The sequence below is a fragment of the Salmo salar genome, chromosome ssa28 (genome assembly GCF_905237065.1).
Source record: "Salmo salar chromosome ssa28, Ssal_v3.1, whole genome shotgun sequence".
Taxonomy (NCBI): Eukaryota; Metazoa; Chordata; class Actinopteri; order Salmoniformes; family Salmonidae; genus Salmo; species Salmo salar.
The window spans coordinates 23,011,753-23,036,923 of NC_059469.1; the positions used below are offsets into that span (position 1 = coordinate 23,011,753).

General features: G+C 43.6%; 2 protein-coding genes across 4 annotated transcripts in view; one reads left to right on the forward strand and one right to left on the reverse strand.

Annotated features, from left to right (window-relative positions):
- Positions 1-23,107, forward strand: part of msh6 (mutS homolog 6 (E. coli)) — a 36,277-nt gene extending 13,170 nt beyond the window's left edge. The window contains exons 4-20 of the mRNA XM_014180016.2: positions 298-984; positions 1,246-1,398; positions 1,567-1,764; positions 3,931-4,077; positions 5,914-6,004; positions 6,367-6,626; positions 6,958-7,198; positions 7,346-7,644; positions 7,862-8,064; positions 8,235-8,349; positions 8,533-8,719; positions 16,595-16,884; positions 17,170-17,287; positions 17,733-17,822; positions 18,108-18,262; positions 19,520-19,722; positions 22,797-23,107. Of these exons, the coding sequence (XP_014035491.2) occupies positions 298-984; positions 1,246-1,398; positions 1,567-1,764; positions 3,931-4,077; positions 5,914-6,004; positions 6,367-6,626; positions 6,958-7,198; positions 7,346-7,644; positions 7,862-8,064; positions 8,235-8,349; positions 8,533-8,719; positions 16,595-16,884; positions 17,170-17,287; positions 17,733-17,822; positions 18,108-18,262; positions 19,520-19,722; positions 22,797-22,878 (3,519 nt within the window). The 3' untranslated portion in view covers positions 22,879-23,107. The remainder of the gene's footprint in view (positions 1-297; positions 985-1,245; positions 1,399-1,566; positions 1,765-3,930; positions 4,078-5,913; positions 6,005-6,366; positions 6,627-6,957; positions 7,199-7,345; positions 7,645-7,861; positions 8,065-8,234; positions 8,350-8,532; positions 8,720-16,594; positions 16,885-17,169; positions 17,288-17,732; positions 17,823-18,107; positions 18,263-19,519; positions 19,723-22,796) is intronic.
- Positions 23,108-23,122: 15 nt separating this feature from the next.
- Positions 23,123-25,171, reverse strand: part of LOC106589737 (F-box only protein 11) — a 39,668-nt gene continuing 37,619 nt past the window's right edge. For all 3 annotated transcript variants that reach the window (XR_006762611.1, XM_045710402.1, XM_045710401.1), the window contains exon 21: positions 23,123-24,925. Coding sequence is in view for 2 of the 3 variants with exons in the window: in XM_045710402.1 (XP_045566358.1) it covers positions 24,796-24,925 (130 nt within the window). In the remaining variant the exon portion in view is untranslated. The remainder of the gene's footprint in view (positions 24,926-25,171) is intronic.

A 25,171-nucleotide genomic window follows, 5' to 3' on the forward strand; every position in this document is an offset into this window, starting at 1 on the left:
CCACTCAATAATGTAAATACTGTATCATTATATGTATACATATATTACTGTCTTGTGTGCGAACTGGCATGTGTAAAACAAATGTGTTGAATATTTAAATTTAAAAACCGGACGACACTGGGATTTCCAATCATGGCTGGTTGTGATACAGCCTGGATTCGAACCAGGGTGTCTGTAGTGACGCCTCAAGCAGTGAGATGCAGTGCCTTAAACCACTTCGCCACTCGAGAGCCCATATAATTTTTCCCCCCTTGAAAAACTGAAATACTGTATTCTCATTTGCCTTTCCTCCGACAGCTTGATAAGTCAACATTGACCGACGAAGATTTGACTGAAGAGGAAGATGAGGAGACAGTGAAGTCAAAGCCTAGTCGCCGTTCCTCCCGTGCCACAGCAGAACAGGGCGGCAAGTCTAAGCGTCGCCGCATCGTGGTCGCCTCCGACAGTGAAGGCTCGGGTGACGAATTCAAACCAGAACAGGCCGGATGCAGCAGTGAGGAAGATGAGGAAGAGGTAGTGAACAGTGCGTCGGAGGAAGATGTAGAAAGTGAACGTGAGGCTGAACCTGACAGCCCAGTTAAACCGGTGAAACGCAAACGACCCGCGGAGAAGCCATCCAGTGCCAAACCAAAACCCAAGACTCCCACTCTTCCAGAAACCGCCAAGAGAGCCCCCTTATCTAGCACCATCACAGCCAACACCAAGTCTCGACTCTCAGCCTTTTCGGCCCCGGAGAGCTTCGACAGCCAGGCGAATGGCTCCGGTGCCTGCGGGCAAGGTGGGGCTACGGTATGGGACCATGAGAAGCTTGATTGGCTACAGGAAGGCCGGAGGAAAGACGCCAAGAGACGGAAACAGTCTGAGGAAGACTACGACCCCACGACTCTGTATGTCCCAGAAGACTTCTTGAACAAAACGACCCCAGGCATGCGGCGCTGGTGGCAGCTCAAGTCGGAGACGTTTGATGCCGTGCTCTTCTTCAAGGTACTATAAATCATTAAAATGTTGTATTTTGGTGGAGGTGCAATGCTGCTTTGTTTAACATTGACTCCCCGGCCAGTTTATTAGGCACCCCCATCTTGTACAGGGTCAGACCCCCCCCCCTGCCTCCAGAACAGCCTGAATTCTTGGAGATTCACCTTTGAACATGCTTTTTAGTCTAGGACTAGGCAGAATTTGTGGCTGTGAATCTGGCCTTTAGTGTCCTCATCTTGAAAGGTGCAAATAAAATGTATTATTACTCAGGTGGGTAAGTTCTATGAGCTGTACCACATGGACGCTGTGATTGGTGTCAACGAGCTGGGTCTGACCTTCATGAAGGGGTCCTGGGCCCACTCTGGCTTTCCCGAGATAGGCTTTGGACGCTTCTCAGACGGACTGGTGCAGAGGGGATACAAGGTGGGGAGCCATTTTGTTTTTTTAAAAGAAAGCTTAGACTCATCCTTTTTAAAAGGCTTAACCTTATCCAAAATAATATTGCGGTATGTAACTATTTCCCCCCATCACTACTGTTTTTCTGGCAAACCAATTTCTCCTCAGTCATTAATAAATTATTTCTTATGTTAGGTGGCACGTGTGGAGCAGACAGAGACTCCAGACATGATGGAGGCTCGCTGTAAGACCATGCTGAAGCCCACCAAGTTTGACCGGGTGGTACAGCGTGAGGTGTGCCGAATCATCACACGGGGAACGCAGACCTACAGCGTGTTGGACGGAGCCCCTTCTGAGACACACAGCAAATACCTCCTCAGCATCAAGGAGAAGGTAGGATGTGTTTTGTGATGCGTTGTACAGTATATTCATTTTGTTACCTTACAGCCTTATTCTAAAATGGATTAAATAATTTATACTCCATAATGACAGAGCAAAAACAGGTTTGTAGACATTTTTGCAAATTTATTAAATAAAAATAACTATCACATTTACATAAGTATTCAGACCCTTTACTCAGTACTTTGTTGAAGCACCTTTGGCAGTGATTACAGCATTGAGTCTTCTTGGGTATGACGCTACAAGCTTGGCACACCTGTATTTGGGGAGTTTCTGAGATGTTTCTACAACTCCTCGTGGAGTGCAATGTAATCGGCCATGATCGGTGTCCAAAAATGCTGATTACCGATTGTTATGAATAATTAATCGTCCATTCCGATTTACTCGGTCGACCTCTAGACCTTACAGTGAAATGCTTACTCACAAGCCCTTAAAACCTGTTACGGCTCGACGTTCCGCTAGCATCCGATGAGAACATATGAAAGCTGGTGGTTCAATATTCCCAGTTAAGAAGTTTTTAGGTTGTAGTTATTATAGGAATTATGACGTGTCGACTATTTCTCTCTATACCATTTGTATTTCATATACCTTTTGACTATTGGATGTTCTAATAGGCACTTTAGTATTGTCAGCCTAATCTCAGGAGTTGATAGGCTTGAAGTCATAAACAGCGCTGTGAAGCAAGCATTGCTAAGAGCTGCTGGCAAATGCAATAGTGTGAATGCTTACGAGCCTGTTGCTGCCTACCACCGCTCAGTCAGACTGCTCTATCAAATCATAGACTAAATTCTAATATAATAAACACAGAAATATGAGCCGTTGGTCATTGACCAACCAAATGGTCAAATCCGGAAACTATCATTTCGAAAACAAAACTTTTATTCTTTCAGTGAAATACGGAACTGTTCTGTATTTTATCGAACGGTCGGCAACCCTAAGTCTAAATATTGCTGTTACATTGCCTTCAATGTTATGTCATAATTATGTCAAATTCTGGCAAATTAGCTCGCAACGAGCCAGGCGGCCCAAACTGTTGCATATACCCTGACTCTGCGTGCAATGAACACAAGAGAAGTGACACAATTTACCTAGTTAATATTTCCTGCTAACACAAATGTATTTTAACTAAAATATGCCGGTTTATTGATTTTAAGAAAGGCATTGCTGTTTATGGTTGGGTACATTCGTGCAACAATTGTACTTTTTTTTCCGCTAATGTGCTTTAGTTAAATCATCCCACGTTTGGCGAAGTAGGCTGTGATTCAATAGCCTTCCCTGTAGCTCAGTTGGTAGAGCATGGTGTTTGCAACGCCAGGGTTGTGGGTTCGATTCCCACGGGGGGCCAGCACAGAAAAATAAAAAATGTATGAAATGAAATGTATGCATTCACTACTGTAAGTCGCTCTGGATAAGAGCGTCTGCTAAATGACTAAAAAAATAAATAAAATTCAATGATAAATTAACAGGCACCGCATTGATTATATGCAATGTAGGACAAGCTAGTTAAACTAGTAATATCATCAACCATGTGTAGTTCACTAGTGATTATGCGAAGATAGTTTTTTTATAAGATAAGTTTAATGCTAGCTAGCAACTTAACTTGGCTCTTTGCTGCACTCGCCTAACAGGTGGTCAGCTTACCATGCAGTTTCCTCGTGGAATGCAATGTAATCGGCCATAATCGGTGCCCAAAAATGCATATTACCGATTTATGAAAACTTGAAATCGGCCCAAATTAATCGGCCATGTTTCACACAGGGCGCCATTCCTTTGCCGGGCGGGCCGTTTGGGGAAATTCTGGGCAAAATTAGATTACCCACTTTTCCAGCTACCAACACACCATTGAGTTCAACTACCACCAAGCTACTGCAAAATGTAGTTAAATTACTAGTTGAACTACATGTATTTTACTACTCCCCAACACTGTCCTTTTTACCGGGTTAGTTCATCTAATAATTATGTTTGGGTCAAATTCCTATAACCTTGAGTTGACAGAGTAGGCCACAATCCCAGAATGTTAGCAAAGCTTCAGTACAAGCCTGAACTTTGTAATAAACATAATAATTGATTAAGTAACCCTTTAAACTTTTCTATATTGTGTGACATGGAGGTTGTGCAGGAATGTGTTTTGCATCACAAATTATAACTTCTCATCTCAAGGCAGAGGAGGAGAGTTCAGGGCGCTGCAGGACCTATGGGGTCAGCTTTGTGGACACATCTGTAGGGTACTTCCATGTGGGCCAATTCCAGGACGACCGACACTGCTCCCGGCTCCGCACCCTGTTGTCTCACTACGTTCCTGCACAGGTCAGTCACTACTTCTACAGCACAGGAGGTTGGTGGCACCTTAATTGGGTAGGATGGCTCATGGTAATAGTTGTTGCTGAATAAGTGGAATGCTATCCAATATATCAAACGCATGCTTTCCATTCGCTCCGTTCCAGCCATTATGAGCCGTCTTTCCCTCAGCATCCTCCACTGTTCTACAGCCTGAATTGTTCAACACTAACAATTTAAACTTGTTAACCTCTATGGGCTAGGTGGGACGTTTGCGTCCCACCCTAGTCAACAGCCAGTGGAATCGCGTGGCGCGAAATACAAATACCTCAAATGCTATAACTTCCATTTCTCAAACATATGACTATTTTACACCATGTTAAAGACAAGACTCTCGTTAATCTAACCACATTGTCGGATTTCAAAAAGGCTTTACAGCGAAAGCAAAACATTAGATTATGTCAGGAGAGTACCCTGCCAAAAATAATCACAGCCATTTTCAAAGCAAGCATATATGTCACAAAAACCAAAACCACAGCTAAATGCAGCACTAACCTTTGATCTTCATCAGATGACAATCCTAGGACATTATGTTATACAATACATGCATGTTTTGTTCAATCAAGTTCATATTTATATCAAAAACCAGCTTTTTACATTAGCATGTGATGTTCAGAACTAGCATACCCACCGCAAACTTCCGGTGAATTTACTAAATTACTCACGATTAACGTTCACAAAATACATAACAATTATTTAAAGAATTATAGATGCAGAACTCCTTTATGCAAACACCATGTCAGATTTTAAAATGGCTTTTTGGCGAAAGCACATTTTGCAATATTCTGAGTACATAGCTCGGCCATCACAGGCTAGCTAATTTGACACCCACCAAGTTTGGGGCTCACTAAACTCAGAATTACTATTAGAAAAATTGGATTACCTTTGCTGTTCTTCGTCAGAATGCACTCCCAGGACTTCTACTTCAACAACAAATGTTGTTTTGGTTCCAAATAATCCATAGTTCTATTAAAATAGCTCCGTTTTGTTCGTGCGTTCAGGTCACTATCCGAAGGGTAGTGAGTGCATTTCGTTTCAAAAAAATTCAAAAAATATTCCATTACCGTACTTAGAAGCATGTCAAACGCTGTTTAAAATCAATTTTTATGGTATTTTTCTCGTAAAATAGCGATAATATTCCAACCGGGCAATGTTGTATTCATTCAAAGGCTGAAAGAAAAAAAAAGAAAAAATTCATGAATGCACATCTCAGTCTCACTGTCCCCAGGCTGACCACTTACAAACTCTGCTGCTGTACTTTGCCCAGAGCCAATGGAAGCCTTAAAGTGTCACGTTACAGCACAGATGCTGTATTTTTCATAGAGATGCAACAGAAGGACAACAAATTGTCAGACAGGGCACTTCCTGTATGGAATCTTCTCAGGTTTTGGCCTGCCATATGAGTTCTGTTATACTCACAGACACCATTCAAACATTTTTTGAAACTTTAGGGTGTTTTCTATCCAAATCTACTAATTATATGCATATTCTCGTTTCTGGGCAAGAGTAGTAACCAGTTTAAATCGGGTACGTTTTTTTATCCGGCCGTGAAAATACTGCCCCCTAGCCCCAACAGGTTAACTTCTTTCACTACCATAAACATATGTTTGGACAGCTGAAGCAAGTCACACAATTATTATTTAGGGAAATTACCATTTCTAGTATTCACAACACTTACAGCATATCACAATCACCCAACAACAAGACACACTACATTGATCTGCCCCATCCTGGTCGAAAAATGTTTTTTAGACATAAAGGAAAATGTATATAAAATGCTCCCTTATTTTCTTTTTGTTCACACAGGTGCTCTTTGAGAAGGGGAACCCTTCAGCCGAAACCCGTAAAATCTTCAAGGCTTCTTTGTCCTCGGCTATGCAGGAGGGGCTGACTGCAGGTTCGCAGTTCTTTTTCAATACTTTTTTTATCGTGTCAGTCTGTATGTACATTGCATCAATATTTCACTTCATCCACTTTTCAGTACTTTATTTACAATGATACTGATTACAGCTTTACAGTGACTCCTTCCTCTCCTGTACTTCCAGTCTGTAACGTCTGTCTTTATGTTTATACGAAAATTGGTTGGGTGTCTGAACTTTACTTTACCAACGTTGTTGTTCACTTGCTCTCTCTCTCTCGCTCAACTATTGCATGAGTAAAACATGTAATGGAATATTGTAATCGGTTATCAATATAATGAAAACATGGACTGGAATAACAGTAATGTTCACTACATTACACCCTCCTCCCTCTCAACAGGCTCCCAGTTCTGGGATGCACAGAAGACCCTGAAGACCCTAGCTGAAGAAGACTACTTTAAGGAGAGTGTGGGGAAGGATGAGGAGCCTGGGAGCAGTGTTCTCCCCTCTGTCCTCAAATCTATGACATCTGAGAGCGACTCGTTGGGTCTGACCCCTAAGGAGGGGTATGAGTTGGCCCTGTCGGCCCTGGGAGGCTGTATGTTCTACCTTAAGAAATGTCTGGTAGACCAGGAGCTGCTGTCCATGACCAACTTCCAGGTAGGGATGTCAATGGTTAACCGATTAGCCCACCATAATAATTAAGCCAATTAAGTTATGGGTTCAATGCTTAATTTGTGTTATGAACATTTGCTAACCATAAATTAGTGAATGTTGTAGGAAAATAAGTAGTTTAAGTTTGGTTAGTTTGAGTTTTCCAGGCATTGCCCGGTCCCAGATCTGTTTATGCTTTTGCCTACTCTTTTGTCACTGTCAAACCAAACATGGCAGGACGATTCCATATGGAGTTGTCAAGAGAGCAGAAACAGTCTGGCACTCAGGCTAGAGGTTCCAGGGGTGCAGTAAGTTATGATTTTATCCCAAATTCTAGGAATATGTCCCAGTGGACGTGGAGATGGAGAAGGCAGCCGGGCCAACCAGTTTCTTCTCCCAGACCCGTCAGCGTATGGTCCTGGATGGGGTGACCCTAGCCAACCTGGAGATCCTGCAGAATGTCTCGGGGGGTACAGAGGGGACCTTGTTGGAACGCCTGGATACCTGTAGTACTCCATTTGGTAAAAGGTTGCTGAAGCAGTGGCTCTGTTCCCCGCTCTGTAACCCCACATCCATAGGTGAGAGGAACATGAAAATAAACAAATGCAGAAACCTATTGTTTTGAACCCTGTTTTCATTGGTTGGTCTGCTATTGTCTTATTTCTTTTGATTTGCTCGGTCATTGAAATGCCCTATATAAACCCCATGTATTATAATGATTATAGGGGAACGCCTGGATGCCCTGGAGGACCTGATGGGAGTGCAGGCCCAGGCTACGGAGGTCTCAGACCTGCTCAAGAAGCTCCCTGATCTGGAGAGGCTCCTTAGTAAGATCCACAGCATTGGTACTCCGAAGGGTCAGGACCACCCAGACAGCAGGGCTGTTTTGTATGAAGAGGTCACCTACAGTAAGAAAAAGATTGCGGACTTCCTCTCGGCTCTGGAGGGCTTCAAGACCATGCAGGAGATTGTGACCATACTAGGACCGGTCGCGGGTGACTTCCAGTCCAGGCTGCTGCGCCTGGTTTGTACACTACACACAACAGCACTACCTGTCATTATAATTGTGCTCTTTACTATACTAATTCTGTACTTTTAAATGTCCTGTATTTATTGGTGTTGTCTTGTGATTGTTTTAAATGTTGAGTATTTGTTTGTTTTTACTATGGTTGTAACTAAGTATGACAAACTGTTTTCCTCTTGGCGATTTAATAAAGTACAATTTCATGTAATCTCATCAGGTGGTCAACCTGAAGGATGACGGTCAGGAGGGCCTCTTCCCTGACCTGTCGGCCGAGCTGAAACGCTGGGACACAGCCTTCGACCACCAGAAGGCCCGCGCCACCGGAGTCATCACCCCTAAGGCTGGCTTTGACCCAGAGTTTGACCAGGCTCTCAGTGGCATCAAGGCCTGTGAGAGGGACCTACAGGACTACCTGGACAGGTACCTTCATCTCCTGAGAAACACGTTTAGGACACCTTCCCAGGGTCACATTACACCTAGTCCTGGACTAAAAAGCATGCCCAATGGAGAATTGAAATGAGCTTTTTTGCTATATTGTTCTTGGACAAATGCATATGTAAAATGCAGTTAACAAAGTTGAATGTTGCCAGGCAGAAGAAGAGGCTGGGCTGCAGGAACCTGACCTACTGGGGGACGGGACGGAACCGCTTTCAGATGGAAGTACCAGACAGTGTCTCAGAGAGGAACATTCCTGAGGAGTACAAGGTCAGAGTGGCTGCTATCAATGCCATTTTCAGGTGTTTGATTCCCGCTCGGGCCAAAAAAGAAGCGTCTGCCAAATTAGAAATACTGAGTGTTCCACAATGTGATTTTTTAAAATCTGTAGTATGTCTTGTAAAATATTGTGGAGTGACAGTTTAGCAACATTTCTGAACTCTATTTAATCAGGTGAAGTCCACTAAAAAGGGTTGGAAACGCTACTGGACCAGGGAGATAGAGCGTCTGTTCTCAGAGCTCCAGAGTCTTGAGGAGAAGAGAGACGCAGCTCTGAAGGACTGCATGAGAAGACTCTTCTACAACTTTGACAAGAACTACAGGGACTGGCAGACTGGGGTAGAGTGCATGGCTGTGCTAGGTAAGCTTTGATTTATTAGGTTTATTTAACTGGCTCAATGAGTCTTCTGAGTATCCTGGGCAATTGTTGGTATATGTATCTGTTGTGTGGCGTAACATTTCTGTATTTTAAATAGTCAAATCAAATGCACATTGATCAACATCTTCTCATGATCATGTAGGTCTAGTTGAATTCAGATTCAACGATTACATAAACCTACAGCTTACTCGCTGTATTGAGGTGCATTATACTTAATATTGAGTTGCGGCCAGGCGCTGCTGGTTGCCATAGATACAGTTCATGCACCTGGTGAGCCACAGACGTTGGTTTGTTGACGATGCCTAAACACGTTTGCAAACTGATATTTTACACCCATTATAGACCGTAGGCTTTATAATCATATTTGGCAGGGTTTGAACCAAACCAAATTCTGGAAAAGGGCCATTTTTTCTGCATTGGAACGAAAGTGTTCTCTACTGTTCCAGTTTCTTATTTTATTTTGCTGGCATTTTTTTCAAAACACCTAAACTAAGCCCTCACTCTGTCACTCAAACGTATTCCAGTGTCTGCCTGCCTGCTGAAAGTCTTTGCTAGTGTATGTGTGTAAGCTACCTGCCCCTCCCCCTGTGAAGCATAGACTACTGTAGCCTACTGACTATACAAGCATGATTCAGAAGCTGGGGAGAGAGGTTTTACTGAAGAATGGATTAACTTTTTCAATGCTAGTTAAGGATACTATAGTTATCACATTTCATAATGGATTCATTAACTACAAAAAAGAATGTGTTTTTAATTCTGCTGCAGCTCTGCACACACAAGCTTGTTAGCTACCTGTGGTTCAGCGTTACGTTCAAAGGACATTCAAAGTTCCTCCAGAAGCTGCTCCTCCTAGGTATAATTGTGCATGCCATAACAAGATGCCCAGCACTTCAAGCCAAACCTCCTCTTCCTCTCTCCACACCTTCAAAATTTGCCGCATCTCACACCCTACACTTGTCAGTCCATCATGCATGTAAACAACTAGCTTACCGGCTTCATAGCAAGCTGCTCTAGCCGCACTGATTGAAGTAATTCAATGAGCTGTTTGGTTCTAAACAGAGTAAAAACTCAAACAGATGACTAGGAAAAGCTCAAACTAAGTTCATTCCCCACTGGGTGAAACAGCTGCAAAGACATGTTTACACAAGCACATATATTTATACCCTCCTAGGCGGAGTCAGCTCGTTGCACGTCTAGACAGCCAATACATCTGTTGCTAGTCAGGAACTTAAATTAGTTCCTCTCACTGGCGTACTCATGGCCCCGCCTCCTGCTAAAACCTGGGAGAGGAAATATGTGTGGTATAGGACTATTCATCTGACCTGACCTCGGGATGAGTTCCTCGCTCCTCCCTAATCCACGCCTGTCCTACCTTATCAGTGACTGAAACCAGACTGTTGCCCTTTGTCTCCCTCTTTAAGAGCCATGAGATTTAACAATACCTTGTTTTAACAGAATGTTAACTTTCTGTACTCCCCCTTCCTCACTCAGTAACTTTCCATACACCTAGTTCTTATCCACCCTCTATTAACCCCAATACATTTCTTACACATGTAAAGTAATCAATAAGTTCTAGTATGGTAACATGAATAAGTATATTTAAAGCTAGAATCCAACAGAGCTAAATGTAAAAAAAAAAAAATGATTGCACAGGTTAAATAAGGTACATAAAGGAACAATACAAACCTGTACAGTTCGTACCAGTTCAGAACTCTATTTTGCTGGTTGGAACAGTGGAACGGAACCAAAAAAAGTGGTTCTGTTCAGAACGAAACGATGGGAAAAGGATTTAGGTTCCAACCCCTGCTCACTTGGCATGCCTACTCTTTTACCACGCCACATTAGCCATACTCAGTTCTGCTCTAATGAAAACAGAAGGGGAAAGGAGATGATTGCGCTCTACTGCAGCAACATAATGTGTTTCACTAACAGCCTTGTCTGGGTCATTACTCTGCTAAGCATGGGATGTTTCCCAAATGGCATCCTATTCCCTTTATAGTGCACTACTTTTGACCATGACTCGGGTTTTTTTATTATTTTATTTCACCTTTATTTAACCAGGTAGGCCAGTTGAGAACAAGTTCTCATTTACAACTGCGACCTGGCCAAGAAAGCAAAGCAGTGCGACAAAAACACAGAGTTACACATGGGATAAAAAAAAGCGTACAGTCAATAACACAATAGAAAAATGTCTATACAGTGTGTGCAAATGAAGTAAGGCAATAAATAGGCCAATAGTGGTGAAGTAATTACAATTTAGCAATTGACACTGGGGTGATATATGTGCAAGTAGAAATACTGGTGTGCAAAAGAGCAGAAAAACAAATATGGGGATGATGTAAGTAGTTGGTTGGATGGGCTATTTACAGATGGGCTGTGTAAGGCTGCAGCGATTGGTAAGCTGCTCTGACAGCTGACGCTTAAAGTTAGTGAGGGAGATGGAGACTTACAACTTCAGTGATTTATGCAATTCGTTCCAGTCATTGGCAGCAGAGAATTGGAAGGAAAGGTGGCCAAAGGAGGTGTTGGCTTTGGGGATGACCAGTGATATACATGCATACATACATATACATATACCTGCTGGAGCGCGTGTTGCTATTGTGACCAGTGAGCTGAGATAAGGCGGAGCTTTACCTAGCAAAGACTTATAGATGACCTGGAGCCAGTGGGTTTGGTGACGAATATGTAGCGAGGACAAGCCAATGAGAGCATACAGGTCGCAGTGGTGGTTAGTATATGGGGCTTTGGTGACAAAACGGATGGCGCTGTGATGGACTGCATCCAATTTGCTGAGTAGAGTGTTGGAGGCTATTTTGTAAATGACATCACCGAAGTCGAGGATCGGTAGGATAGTCAGTTTTACAAGGGTATGTTTGGCAGCATGAGCAAAGGAGGCTTTGTTACGAAATAAGAAGCCAATTCTAGATGTAATTTTGGTTTGGAGATGCTTAATGTGAGTCTGGAAGGAGCGTTTACAGTCTAGCCAGACACCTAGGTATTTATAGTTGTCAGAACCGTCAAGAGTAGTGATGCTAGTCGGGCGGGTGCTGGCAGCGATCAGTTGAAGATCCTGCATTTGGTTTTACTTGCATTTAAGAGCAGTTGGAGGCCACGGAAGGAGTGTTGTATGGCGGTGAAGCTCGTTTGGAGGTTTAAGTGTCCAAAGGAGGTGGATCAAAGAATCACCCGCAGCGAGAGCGACTACATACATACATACATACATACATACATACATACATACATACATACATACATACATACATACATACATACATACATACATAGAAAAGAAAGAGTCGGCCTGAGAATTGAACCCTGTGGTACCCCCATATACTGCCAGAGGTCCGGACAACAGGCCCTCCGATTTGACACACTGAACTCTGTCTGAGAAGTAGTTAGGGGAGGCAGACATTAGAGAAACAAAGGCTATTGAGTCTGCCTGACAAGAATGTGGTGATTGACAGAGTCAAAAGCCTTGGCCAGGTCAACGAATACAGCTGCACAGTACTGTCTATTATCGATGGCGGTTATGATATCGTTTAGGACCTTGAGTGTGGCTGAGGTGCACCTGTGACCAGCTCGGAAACCAGATTGCATAGCGGAGAAGGTACGGTGGGATTTGAAATGGTGGGTGATCTGTTTGTTCACTTGGCTTTCGAAGGCTTTAGAAAGGCAGGGCAGGATGGATATAGGTCTGTAACAGTTTGGGTCAAGTGTCTCCCCCTTTGAAGAGGGGGATGACCGCGGCGGCTTTCCAATCTTTAGGAATCTCAGACGATACAAAAGAGAGGTTGAACAGACTATTAATAGGGGTTGCAACAATGGCGGCGTATAATTTTAGGAAGAGAGGGTCCAGATTGTCTAGCCCAGATGATTTGTAGGGATCCAGATTTTGCAGCTCTTTCAGAACATCAGCTGTCTGGATTTGGGTGATGGACAAGCAGGGGGAGCTTGGGCCAGTTGCTGCGGGGGGTGCAGAGCTGTTGGTCGGGGTTGGGGTAGCCAGGTGGAAAGCATGGCCAGCCAGAGAGATGCTTATTGAAATTCTCGATTATCATAGATGTATCAGTGGTGACAGTGTTTCCTAGTCTCAGTGCAGTGGGCAGCTGGGAGGAAGTACTCTTACTCTCCAGGGACTTTACAGTGCCCCAAAACTTTTTGGAATTAGTGCTGCAGGATGCACATTTTTGTTAGGAAAGCAAAGGCCATCTTTTTCAAACTGACTGTGTGTATTGGTTCCTGAGTTCCCTGAAAAGTTGCATATCGCGGGGACTATTCGAAGCTAGTGCAGTACGCCACGGGGTGTTTTTGTGCTGGTCAAGGGCAGTCAAGTCTGGAGTGAACCAAGGGCTATATCTTTTCATAGTTCAACATTTTTTGAATGGTGCATGCTCATTTAAGATGGTGAGGAAAGCACTTTTAAAGAACAACCAGGCATCCTCTACTGACGGGATGAGGTCAATATCCTTCCAGGATACCCGGGCCAGGTCGATTTAGAAAGGCCTGCTCGCAGAAGTGTGTTAGGGAGCGCTTGACCGTGATGAGGGGTAGTCGTTTGCCCGCGGACCCATAATGGACACAGGCAATGAGGCAGTGATTACCGAGATCCTGGTTGAAAACAGCAGAGGTGTATTTAGGGGGCAAGTTGGTCAGGATGATATCTATGAGGGTGCCCATGTTTACGGAGTTGGGGTTGTACCTGGTAGGTTCCTTGATAATTTGTGTGAGATTGAGGGCATCTAGCTTCGATTGTAGGAAGGCCGGGATGTTAAGCATATCCCAATTTAGGTCACCTAGCAGTACAAACTCTGACAATAAATGGGGGGCAATCAATTCACATATGATGTCCAGGGCACGGCTGGGGGGGGTCTATAACAAGCGGAAACCGTGAGGGACTTGTTTATGGAGAGATGGATCTTTTGAAGTAGAAGCTCGAACTATTTGGGCATAGACCTGGATAGTATAACAGAACTCTGCAGGCTATCTCTACAGTAGATTGCAATTCCGCTTCCTTTAGCAGTTCTGTCTTGACGGATTCAGGATTCAGACACGGCTAGGACATCAGGGTTGGCAGAGTGTGCTAAAGCAGTGAATAAAGCAAACTTAGGGAGGAGGCTTCTGATGTTAACATGCATGAACCCAAGGATTTTACGGTTGCAGAAGTCAACAATTGAGAGCGCCTGGGGACACACAGGGCCTGGGTTAACCTCTTCATCACCAGAGGAACAGAGTAGGATGAGGGTACGGCTAAAGGCTATAAGAACTGGCTGTCTAGTGCTTTGGGAACAGAGAATTAAAGGAGCAGATTTCTGGGCGTGGTAGGAAAGATTCAGGGCATAGTGTACAGACAAGGGTAGGGTGCAAGTACAGTGGGGGTAAACCTAGGCATTGAGTGACGATGAGGTTTTATCTCTGGAGGCGCCAGTTAAGCTAGATGCAGTCTCCGCATGTGTGGGGGGTGGGACAAGGGGGCTTTCTGAGGCATGTTGAGCAGGACTATGGGGCTCCGCAGTAAAATAAAACAATGAGAGCTGCCCAGTGTCCAAGGCATATTGACATTTAGAGAAAGTCATAAAGCAATCACAGGTGTTGATTGGGAGAGCTGAGACAACAACGGGTAAACAGCTAGAACAACAACAATGGGTAAATGGCGATGAATGGGCAGAGAGGGTCAGTTAGCTACACACAGGGCCTGAGTTCAAGGCTGGGGCCGACAGATAAACAAAATGAAGTACCGTGTTAATGAACAGTCCAGCAGGAATCAGCTCTGTAGCCGAGAGATCATAGGGTCCAATGAGCAGTAAAGATGGAACGGAGCCGTTCGGTAGTCGATTACTATGCAAGGCGAGCTTGAGACACAGCGTTCAGGAAGCTAGCAGGCCGGGTCTAGCAGATGGATCAACACCAACATCCACGACGTAGAGGCCGGTTGAGAGCACATCGGCCAAAGTTACATCCGCAGACCAGTTGTGATGGATTGGCGGGGCTCCGTGTCGACAATGGGTCCAGTCCAATTGGCAAGAGCAGTATTGTAGTTGGTGTTCTTTGTTTGCTAGCTGGGAAATGGGCCTAGCTCGAGGCTAGCTGGTGCATGCATCTGGACAAGGGCGTTAGCCACAATTGCTACTCGGTAGCAACTAGCTAGCTGCAAAGATTCGTTGTAATGGTCCAGAGCTTGCGGCAGGAATCCGGTGATGTAGTGGAGAGAAAAAAAGTAGTCTGATATGCTCAGGGCTGATATCATGCTGTGCACACTGGCAGGTAATTATCTGGGCTATCCGGGCTGAAGCGGCTGGAGTCTGAGCTAAAGGTAAAGACCCCTAGCAGTGGCTAACAATGACTAAAAAGCTAGTAGTTAATTAGCTTACTAGCCTCTGATGGAGGTTCCAGTTATAAGGTCTAAAAATACAGTAAGGGGGGGAAAAGTATTTGATCCCCTGCTGATTTTGTACTTTTGCCCACTGACAAAGAAATGATCAGTCTATAATTTTAATGGTAGGTTAATTTGAACAGTGAAACAGAATAACAACAAAAAAATCCAGAAAAACGCATGTCAAAAATGTTATAAATTGATTTGCATTTTAATGAGGGAAATAAGTATTTGACCCCCTCTCAATCAGAAAGATTTCTGGCTCCCAGGTGTCTTTTATACAGGTAACGAGCTGAGATTAGGAGCACACTCTTAAAGGGAGTGCTCCTAATCTCAGTTTGTTACCTGTATAAAAGACACCTGTCCACAGAAGCAATCAATGGCCAAGACCAAAGAGCTCTCCAAGGATGTCAGGGACAAGATTGTAGACCTACACAAGGCTGGAATGGGCTACAAGACCATCGCCAAGCAGCTTGGTGAGTTGGTGCAGAAAAACACCCCCAAAGCATAATGTTTCCACCTCCATGTTTGACGGTGGAGATGGTGTTCTTGGGGTCATATAGGCAGCATTCCTCCTCCTCCAAACACGGCGAGTTGAGTTGATGCCAAAGAGCTCCATTTGTCTCATCTGACCACAACACTTTCACCCAGTTGTCCTCTGAATCATTCAGATGTTCATTGGCAAACTTCAGACGGGCATGTATTTGAATTCTTGAGCAGGGGGACCTTGCGGGCGCTGCAGGATTTCAGTCCTTCACGGCATAGTGTGTTACCAATTGTTTTCTTGGTGACTATGGTCCCAGCTGCTTTGAGATCATTGACAAGATCCTCCCGTGTAGTTCTGGGCTGATTCCTCACCGTTCTCATGATCATTGCAACCCCACGAGGTGAGATCTTGCATAGAGCCCCAGGCCGAGGGATATTGACAGTTCTTTTGTGTTTCTTCTGTTTGCGAATAATCGCACCAAATGTTGTCACCTTCTCACCAAGCTGCTTGGCGATGGTCTTGTAGCCCATTCCAGCCTTTTGTAGGTCTGCAATCTTGTCCCTGACATCCTTGGAGAGCTCTTTGGTCTTGGCCATGGTGGAGAGTTTGGAATCTGATTGATTGCTTCTGTGGACAGGTGTCTTTTTTACAGGTAACAAGCTGCGGTTAGGAGCACTCCCTTTTAAGAGTGTGCTCCTAATCTCAGCTCGTTACCTGTATAATAGACACCTGGGAGCCAGAAATCTTTCTGATTGAGAGGGGGTCAAATACTTATTTCCCTCATTAAAATGCAAATCAATTTATAACATTTTTGATATGCGTTTTTCTGTCTCTCACTGTTCAAATAAACCTACCATTAAAATTATAGACTGATCCTTTCTTTATCAGTGGGCAAACGTACAAAATCAGCAGGGGATCAAATACTTTTTTCCCCCGCTGTATCTCCAAAAACAAAATGCATGTTTATATACTAAGTTAGGATCTGCTTTTACCTGTATAGATGTGTTACTGAGTCTGACACGGTACAGCCAGGGGGGAGATGGAGGACCAATGGCACGGCCTCAAGTACTACTTCCTGGTGACATCAGCCAATCAGCAGCCTTCCTGGACCTGAGGGGCTCCCGCCACCCCTGTGTCACGAAAACCTTCTTCGGTGATGACTTCATCCCTAATGACATTGCTATTGGCTGCCCTGGCAGCGAGGAGGGGGGCCAGGAGGATAACGGACATGCACCCTGCGTGCTGGTCACTGGGCCTAACATGGGAGGAAAGTCGACTCTTATGAGACAGGTATGGATTTTTCTTTCAACTTTATTTGTCCCAGAGAGAAAGTGGTTGTGCTGCAAGATCACACATCAAAGACATCAAATAAACATTTAACAGGAATGGCAGTTGATCTTGAACCTCACCTATGTCCTGTGTGTACTTTTGCTTCTCCTGTGGTTGTTGACTTGAAGTTGTTAGATTTCCATCTGTGGTTGTTCTGTGTTCCTGGCACAGTCTGGACTAAAATGATTCTGGATTTCCTTGGTCCTGATGTGTATTTTGTCCTGTGCTTGGTCACTCTACCTGCAGTGTGGTCTGGTGGTGGTCTTGGCCCAGTTGGGTTGCTATGTTCCTGCTGAGAGCCTGTCCTTTACCCCTGTGGACAGAGTCTTCACCCGCTTGGGAGCATCGGACCGTATCATGGCTGGTAAGGACTCGTACCCCACTCCCCAGAAAGTGAATGGTTGTGTCCCAATTCTTCTGAAGTGTGGACTTGTGCACTGCTCCCCGTGCATTTTAAAAGTATTTGATTGGTGTAAGCATGGCCAACTGGGAGTTTTGACCATATTTATTCAACCTTTCCTATTAAGTATGAAGTGAACAAGTTCACACTTGGGGCATAAGGGTTGAGAATTGGGATACATAAGTGTTTTTCCCCCCGAGTCTCAGGAGTTCCTTAAGATGTCCTCCTGAACTAAGTGAATGTAAACCTGGCCTGTGTTCCTTAAGATGTCCTCCTGAACTAAGTGAATGTAAACCTGGCCTGTGTTCCTTAAGATGTCCTCCTGAACTAAGTGAATGTAAACCTGGCCTGTGTTCCTTAAGATGTCCTCCTGAACTAAGTGAATGTAAACCTGGCCTGTGTGTTCCAGGGGAGAGCACCTTCTTTGTAGAGCTCAGTGAGACTGCTAGTATCCTCCACCATGGGACCAAGCACTCCCTGGTGCTGCTGGATGAACTGGGTAAACAACATCTCTTATCTATTTGTCTGTCTTAAGTCTTTGTCTTGAATTCAACATGGTGTGGGTACTACAAGAAGAAGATGTCTCTTAGTAGCTTTTGGGTTCATCCTCCACTTCTGAGGCATAGTTCTTTGGCCAGTTTCAGACCCAGAACTAGTTCTGGACTAAAAAGCATAATCAATGGAGATTCTCTTTAGAACATGCTTTTAAGTCAAAGGCTTAATCTGTGTCTGGGAAATGGGTCCATAAAGTTTAAGTGAGAGAAACTGCTCCATGGTGTTGCAGGGAGGGGCACAGCCACATATGACGGCACAGCGATAGCCAGTGCTGTGGTGAACGAGCTGGCGGAAAGGATCTGCTGTCGGACCCTCTTCTCCACACATTACCACTCCCTAGTAGAAGACTACACCAACAACCCTGCTGTACGGCTCGGACACATGGTGAGGAGACAGCACACACAAGCAAGCTCAATGATCAACACAGTACACGGACATAACAATTCAATGACAAATATTGTGCCTTCGGATTTACACGGCTGGACACGTTATTTTCAGCTCTGTCAATCAATCACAAATTGCAGACTGTTTTATAGCCATATCAAATAATTCTGTGTAACAATTACATACCTTTCTAACCAGGTTTCCAGCCAACCTTTTCATGCGAATAAAGTACATGTCGGATAACAAATGGCAGGACTGATGGAAACTTTCCAAAATGTCCACAAAACACATACTCTAGACAATGTGGGATATTTTTGTGTCGGTAAAATTAATTATGCAAGAATTGTTGGTGGAAATCCTTTTCTCCGCAAATATTGATAATAACCATCATATCAAAGTATGTGATGACATCTTGTGGTCCTCCCACTATGACTTGTCGGGAGAGCATGCAGTTTTTTAGGCTACAGATTAAATCAGTTATTCTGAACTTCACCAGGTGGTGAAAGTGCAAGGTGAGGAGCTTGATGCTCCTTTCCAATAAATATTGAAGATCTTTTTCTATTCACATGATGATCGATGCTTGGCTGTCGTTTGACAAATAAAAAAAACAATCTCATAACAATCTCATGAAGGCTGTACATGTGTTCTAGCCAACAGCACGTATATAGCACTATTCATTGGCTAGACTAGAGCGAACCTGCCAGTACCAGAGTGGATACACTCTCTATATAACGCAAAAGAAATTGAGGAAAACCCATCAGAGTTAAAAATGCGAAGGAAACCCATTTTACTTTTCTTATTTGGTACTTATCAATTTTTATGTGCACTACGTCATCACGCACGTCCTTTTAAATGCAACAAGTCAATTTTGTGGAAACATCTCTGGAAGGAACATTTGAATATAGCTTTTATGATTAGTTTTTTTTATTTGCATAACTGTCGCCAATCGGATAAAAAAAACTACTGTAATAGATTCCATTTCAAATGGGCAAAAATGGCTTTTTAGCAAAACTTTTTCTCAAGCAACAATTTTCCTAGAGAGGAAAACTAGCTGTTATTAGCAGAGCAGTTTGGAACTCTTTGCTATTAGTCTATTAAGCAAACAGAATTTTGACTGCATTGGGCCTTTAATCAACCAGTCAGTCTTCCCCTATCAGGCCTGTATTGTGGAGAAGGAAGGAGATGAGGACCCTAGCCAGGCGACATCACCTTCTTCTATAAGTTCAAGCAATTAACCCATCACTCTGTCCCCCTCAGGCCTGTATGGTGGAGAATGAGGGAGATGAGGACCCTAGTCAGGAGACCATCACCTTCCTCTACAAGTTTATAACGGGAGCATGTCCTAAAAGCTACGGTTTCAATGCTGCTCGCCTCGCCAACCTGCCTGAGGATGTTATACAATCGGGCCACAGGAAGGCCAAGGAGTTTGAGAGGAGCACCATTTCCCTACGAGTCTTCAAGTATGTGTTAAACTAGTTAAAATTAAAGTCGAAGGTTTACATACACAGCCAAATGCATATGAACTCAGTTTTTCACAATTCCTGACATTTAATCCCAGTAAAAATTCCCTGTTTTAGGATCACATTTATTTTAAGAATGTGAAATGTCAGAGTGATTTCTTTCAGCTCATTCCCAGTGGGTCAGAAGTTTACATACACTCAATTAGTATTTGGTAGCATTGCCTTTAAATTGTTTAACTTGGGTCAAACGTTTTGGTTAGCCTTCCACAAGCTTCCCACAATGAGTTGGGTGAAATTTGGCCCATTCCTCCTGACAGAGCTGGTGTAACTGAGTCAAGTTTGTAGGCCTCCTTGCTCACACACGCTTTTTCAATTCCGCCCACAAATGTTCTATAGAATTGAGGTCAGGGCTTTGTGAGGGCCACTCCAATACCTTGAATTTGTTGTCCTTAAGCCATTTTGCCCCAACTTTGGAAGTATGCTGGGGGTCATTTTCCATTTGGAAGACCCATTTGCGATAAAGCTTTAACTTCATGACAGATGTCTTGAGATGTTGCTTCAATATATCCACATAATTCTCCTCCCTCATGATGCCATCTATTTTGTGAAGTGCACCAGTCCCTCCTGCAGCAAAGCACCCCCACAACATGATGCTGCCACCCCCGTGCTTCACGGTTGGGATGGTGTTCTTCAGCTTGCAAGCTTCCTCCTTTTTCCTCCAAACATAACGATGGTCATTATGGCCAAATAGTTATATTTTTGTTTCATCAGACCAGAGGACATTTCTCCAAAAAGTATGATTTTTGTCACCATGTGCAGTTGCAAACCGTAGTCTGGCTTTTTTATGGTGGTTTTGGAGCAGTGGCTTCTTCCTTGCTGAGCAGCCCTTCAGGTTATGTCGATTATCGGACTCGTTTTACTGTGGATATAGATACTTTTGTACCGGTTTCCTCCAGCATCTTCACAAGGTCCATTGGTTTTGTTCTGGGATTGATTTGCACTTTTTGCACAAAAGTACGTTCATCTCTAGGAGACAGAACGCGTCTCCTTCCTGAGCGGTATGACGTCTGCGTGGTACCATGGTGTTTATACTTGCGTACTATTGTTTGTACAGATGAACGTGGTACCTTCATGCATTTCTTTTTTTGGCTGATTTCTTTTGATTTTCCCATGATGTCAAGCAAAGAGGAACTGAGTTTGAAGGTAGGCCTTGAAATACATCCACAGGTACACCTCCAATTGACTCAAATTATAACAATTAGTCTATCAGAAGCTTCTAAAGCCATGACATCATTTTCTGGAATTTTCCAAGCTGTTTAAAGGCACAGTCAACTTAGTGTATGTTAACAAGAAATTTGTGGAGTGGTTGAAAAACGAGTTTGACTCCAACCTAAGTGTATGTAAAATTCCGACTTCAACTGTACATGTAGAAGTAAACTGAGTATACACAATATTGAGTTGCACCTCCACCTTTTGCCTTCAGAACAGCCTTAGTTGGGGCGTGGTGTCGCAAGTGTTCCACAAGGATGCTGGCCCATGTTGACTCAATGCTTCCCATAGTTGTCAAGTTGGCTGGATGTCCTTTGGGTGGTGGACCATTCTTAATACATACAGGAGACTGTTGTGTGGGAAACCCAGCAGCGTTGCAGTTCTTGACAAACTGGTGCGCTTCGCACCGACATTTCTTGTCTTGCCCATTCAGTCTCTGAATGGCACACATACACAATCAATGTCTTAATTGTCTCAAGGCTTAAAAATCCTTCTTTAATCTGTCTCCTCCCCTTCATGTAAACTGAACAAAAATATAAACACATGTGAAGTGTTGGTCCCATGTTTCATGAGCTTAAATAAAAGATCCCAGAAATGTTCCATACACGCAAAATTTGTTTACATCCCTGTTAGTGAGCATTTCTCCTTTGCCAAGATAATTCATCCACCTGACAGATGTGGCATATCAAGAAGCTGGTTAAACAGCATGATCATTACACAGGTGCACCTTGTGCTGGGGACAATAAAAGGTCACTCTAAAATGTGTAGTTTTGTCACACAACATAATGCCACAGATGTCTCAAGTTTTGAAGGAGGGTACAATTGGCATGCTGACTGCAGGAATGTCCACCAGAGCTGTTGCCAGAGAATTGATTGTTTTAGAATTTGGCAGTATGTCCAACTGGCCAAACAACCGCAGACCGTGAAACCACGCCAGCCCAGGATCTCCCCATCAGGCTTCTTCTCCTGCGGGATTGTCTGAGACCTGCCACCCTGACAAAACGGGTTTGCAAACCGTCTCGGGGAAGCTCATCTTTGCTCGTTATCCTCACCAGGGTCTTGACCTGAATGCAGTTCGTCGTAACAGACTTCAGTGGGCAAATGCTCACCTTCGATGGCCGCTGGCATGCTGGAGAAGTGTGCTCTTCACGGATGAATCCCGACAATTTGATTGCGCAGAGATACGACATCCTGAGGCCCAATCTCGTGGCATTCATCTGCCGACATCACCTGTTTCCGCATGATAATGCATGGCCCAATGTCGCAAGGATCTGTACATCATTTCTGGAAGCTGAAACTGTCCCAGTTTTTCCATGGCCTGCATACTCATCCGGACATGTCATCCATTGATCATATTTGGGATGCTGTGGATCGACATGTAAGACAGCATGTTCCAGTTCTCGCCGGTGTCCAACTTTGCATAGCCATTGAAGAGTGGGACAACATTCTACAGGCCACAATCAACAGTCTGATCAACTCTATGCGAAGGAGACGTCTCGCTGCCTGAGGCAGTCACACCAGATACTGACTGGTTTTCTGATCCACACCATTACTTTTTAAGGTATCTGTGACCAATAGATGCATATCTGTAGTCCCAGTCATGTGGAATTTATTTCAATTGACTGATTTCCTAATGAACTGTAACTCAGTAAAATAGTTTATTTTTGTTCAGTCTACATTGATTTAACAAGTGATCATAGGTTTCACCTGGTCAGTCTGTCAGGGAAAGAGGTGTTCTTGATGTTTTGTACACACACACACGTCAAGTAACTAGTGTTATTTTTTTCCATCTTTTTGCTCCACAGGAAGCTGTGTTTGTATGCTGAAGACCCCACAGCAGCCAGCACACAGTTTGCCTTGCTGGTCCGGATGATCAGCAACCTGTGAAGATGAAGCAGTTTTATTTTTTGGGCCTGTTCAAGAGAACGTTACATTTCTAATTTGAATGTTGTATCGAGTAGAATAGGAAACTGTCTTCAGTCTATTTGCAACATTTAAAACCTTTCACATCCCTGAATCCTGTTTTGTTCTTTGTAGTTTGCTCTTGTTCTTCCCTTTCCACCATCACAAATCACTACTGTATTATGATCTAATAAAGTTTATTTTTAAAAAATGACCACTTTCCTCTATCTAGGAAATTAAACCCTTTTAATTCACACTAGCATCTACAAAATGGTTATTGAATACTCCACAATATATTAAGTCTAGATGTTATGGTACATGCATTCATTTCTGGCTGTTTGAGAACCCACAGTCACCGAAACACATGAATGGGAAAGCAATGAAAACCATATACTGGTTATATATTTAAGTGCTTTACTCCAATGTGAAAATATTTGCCTTAACCTGGGCTCAGATCGGTTTGTGTGCCAATGCCTATGGTCATTGTGGGAAATGACAACCAGAGGCGTTTGCAAGACAGATCTGGGACCAGGCTAGAAAAGCGGCATGTTATTAACCAGGACAGCCTGGGCCCTACCAACTAGACAGCTGTGCGTTGTCAAGACTTAGGGCTGGATTCAATCAGTATCGCAGAGGATCCTCATAGCTCGATTTAAATTTTAAAAGGCAATGTTCCTATATTTGGCAACGTCATCGGTAAATGCTGCAGGTCGGTTCAGTCAGAAATGTCCTTTACATTTTAACGCGGAAGATACCGATTGAATCCAGCCCTTAATACTTTTGTCATTTATACTGAGGTTTACCTCCAGTGTGGTCCAAATAATAGGAAATATGTAGCGAAGCATTCATGGTTCCATATCTCCATATTGCAGACAAATGTATTTGGGTATTCAAAGAATCAATTCTAAAAGCTTTTAACAAGACCAATGTATTTTTCGCAAGTCTCTTAAAATAGTCAACATTGCTGGAGAAAATGTTGCTTTTATCTTTCACAGAAAGAATGTAGATACTGCGACATTACACTTACACCAAGTCCGTGGGGGGTAATAACCAAAAAAAATATATATTTAATAAAGACATTCAAGTACAGTAACATTTCTGCATGAAAATACAAAACTACATGAGAAAAGCATTTAAAATATTTTTTTCTTAAAAAACCCCCCGAAGTGCTAGGTAATTAATTTTTCTGTAACATACATATACCAGCACAACGGTTTGCTGCCGGAGACAGAAGCAGTGTGTGGCATGGCTCTGAGCGTTGCTGTGCCATTATGCCACCATCAATGGCTCTGTACAATAACTGCAGTCTGACTTCACTTGCCCACTTCGCCAAGAAAGGCAGAGAGGGGCATTAAAATGTCTCGCGTCCATCCACAGCTCCGCTGAAATGCTTCCCATGAATTCTCCAACCTGAGTCAATATTTGAAATGGCACCCTATTCCCTTCATAGGGTACTTTTGACTAGGACCCGAATGCTGGCCCTGGTCAAAAGTAGTGCCCTATGAAGGGAATAAGAAAACCCATTCATCACCGACCAAGTCCCATTGCCTCTTCATCAACATGTTGCTGGGAAGGAAAATAAAAAGGGAGGAGAAGCGGTGCAGGCAGTCAGTGCATCCACAGCAGAAATGTCACGTCTCCTTTCAGCTCGTCTTTGTCCATCGCAACATCCATATTTTTTAAAGTAATTTTTACATTGTGATATTTATAAGTTTGTATTTTTCATCCTCCCCATAGATGGACTAGTTAGCTGAGCTGAACAAACAGGAGTCTCTGTCCAAAATGGCACCCTATTCCCTACAGTGCACTACTTTTGACCAGGGCCAGCATAGGGTTCGAGTCAAAAGTAGTGCACTATATAGGGAAAAGGCCTGGAAGGGTCCGGGGGTCCAGCGGTCCAGCTCAGTTATGTTGCAGCGTATTGGACTCTATAGGAGGGGCTGAGTCGTACAGTGTGTCCGTGTCGTGCGTGGGCTCTCCAGCTAGCGTGCAGGGGTTTGACAACGTCCCGGCTCCACAGTCACAGAAAAATCTACAGCGAAGATAAAAAAGAATTATGCTGGAAATGACATGGAAGACTAAACTATCAACTGGCCACTGAAATACTAGCAGATATCCAGCTGGATCTGTAGACTACATTTTTTTTTATTAAAGCCAGTTACTGACAAAATACTAATACGTTTGAATGTGACATTTCATTTGGCACAAGAGGAAGAGGTTCTGCATCAGAACCAGATATCATTTGAATATCTGCAAAGTCATTTAGAATGAAGTACCG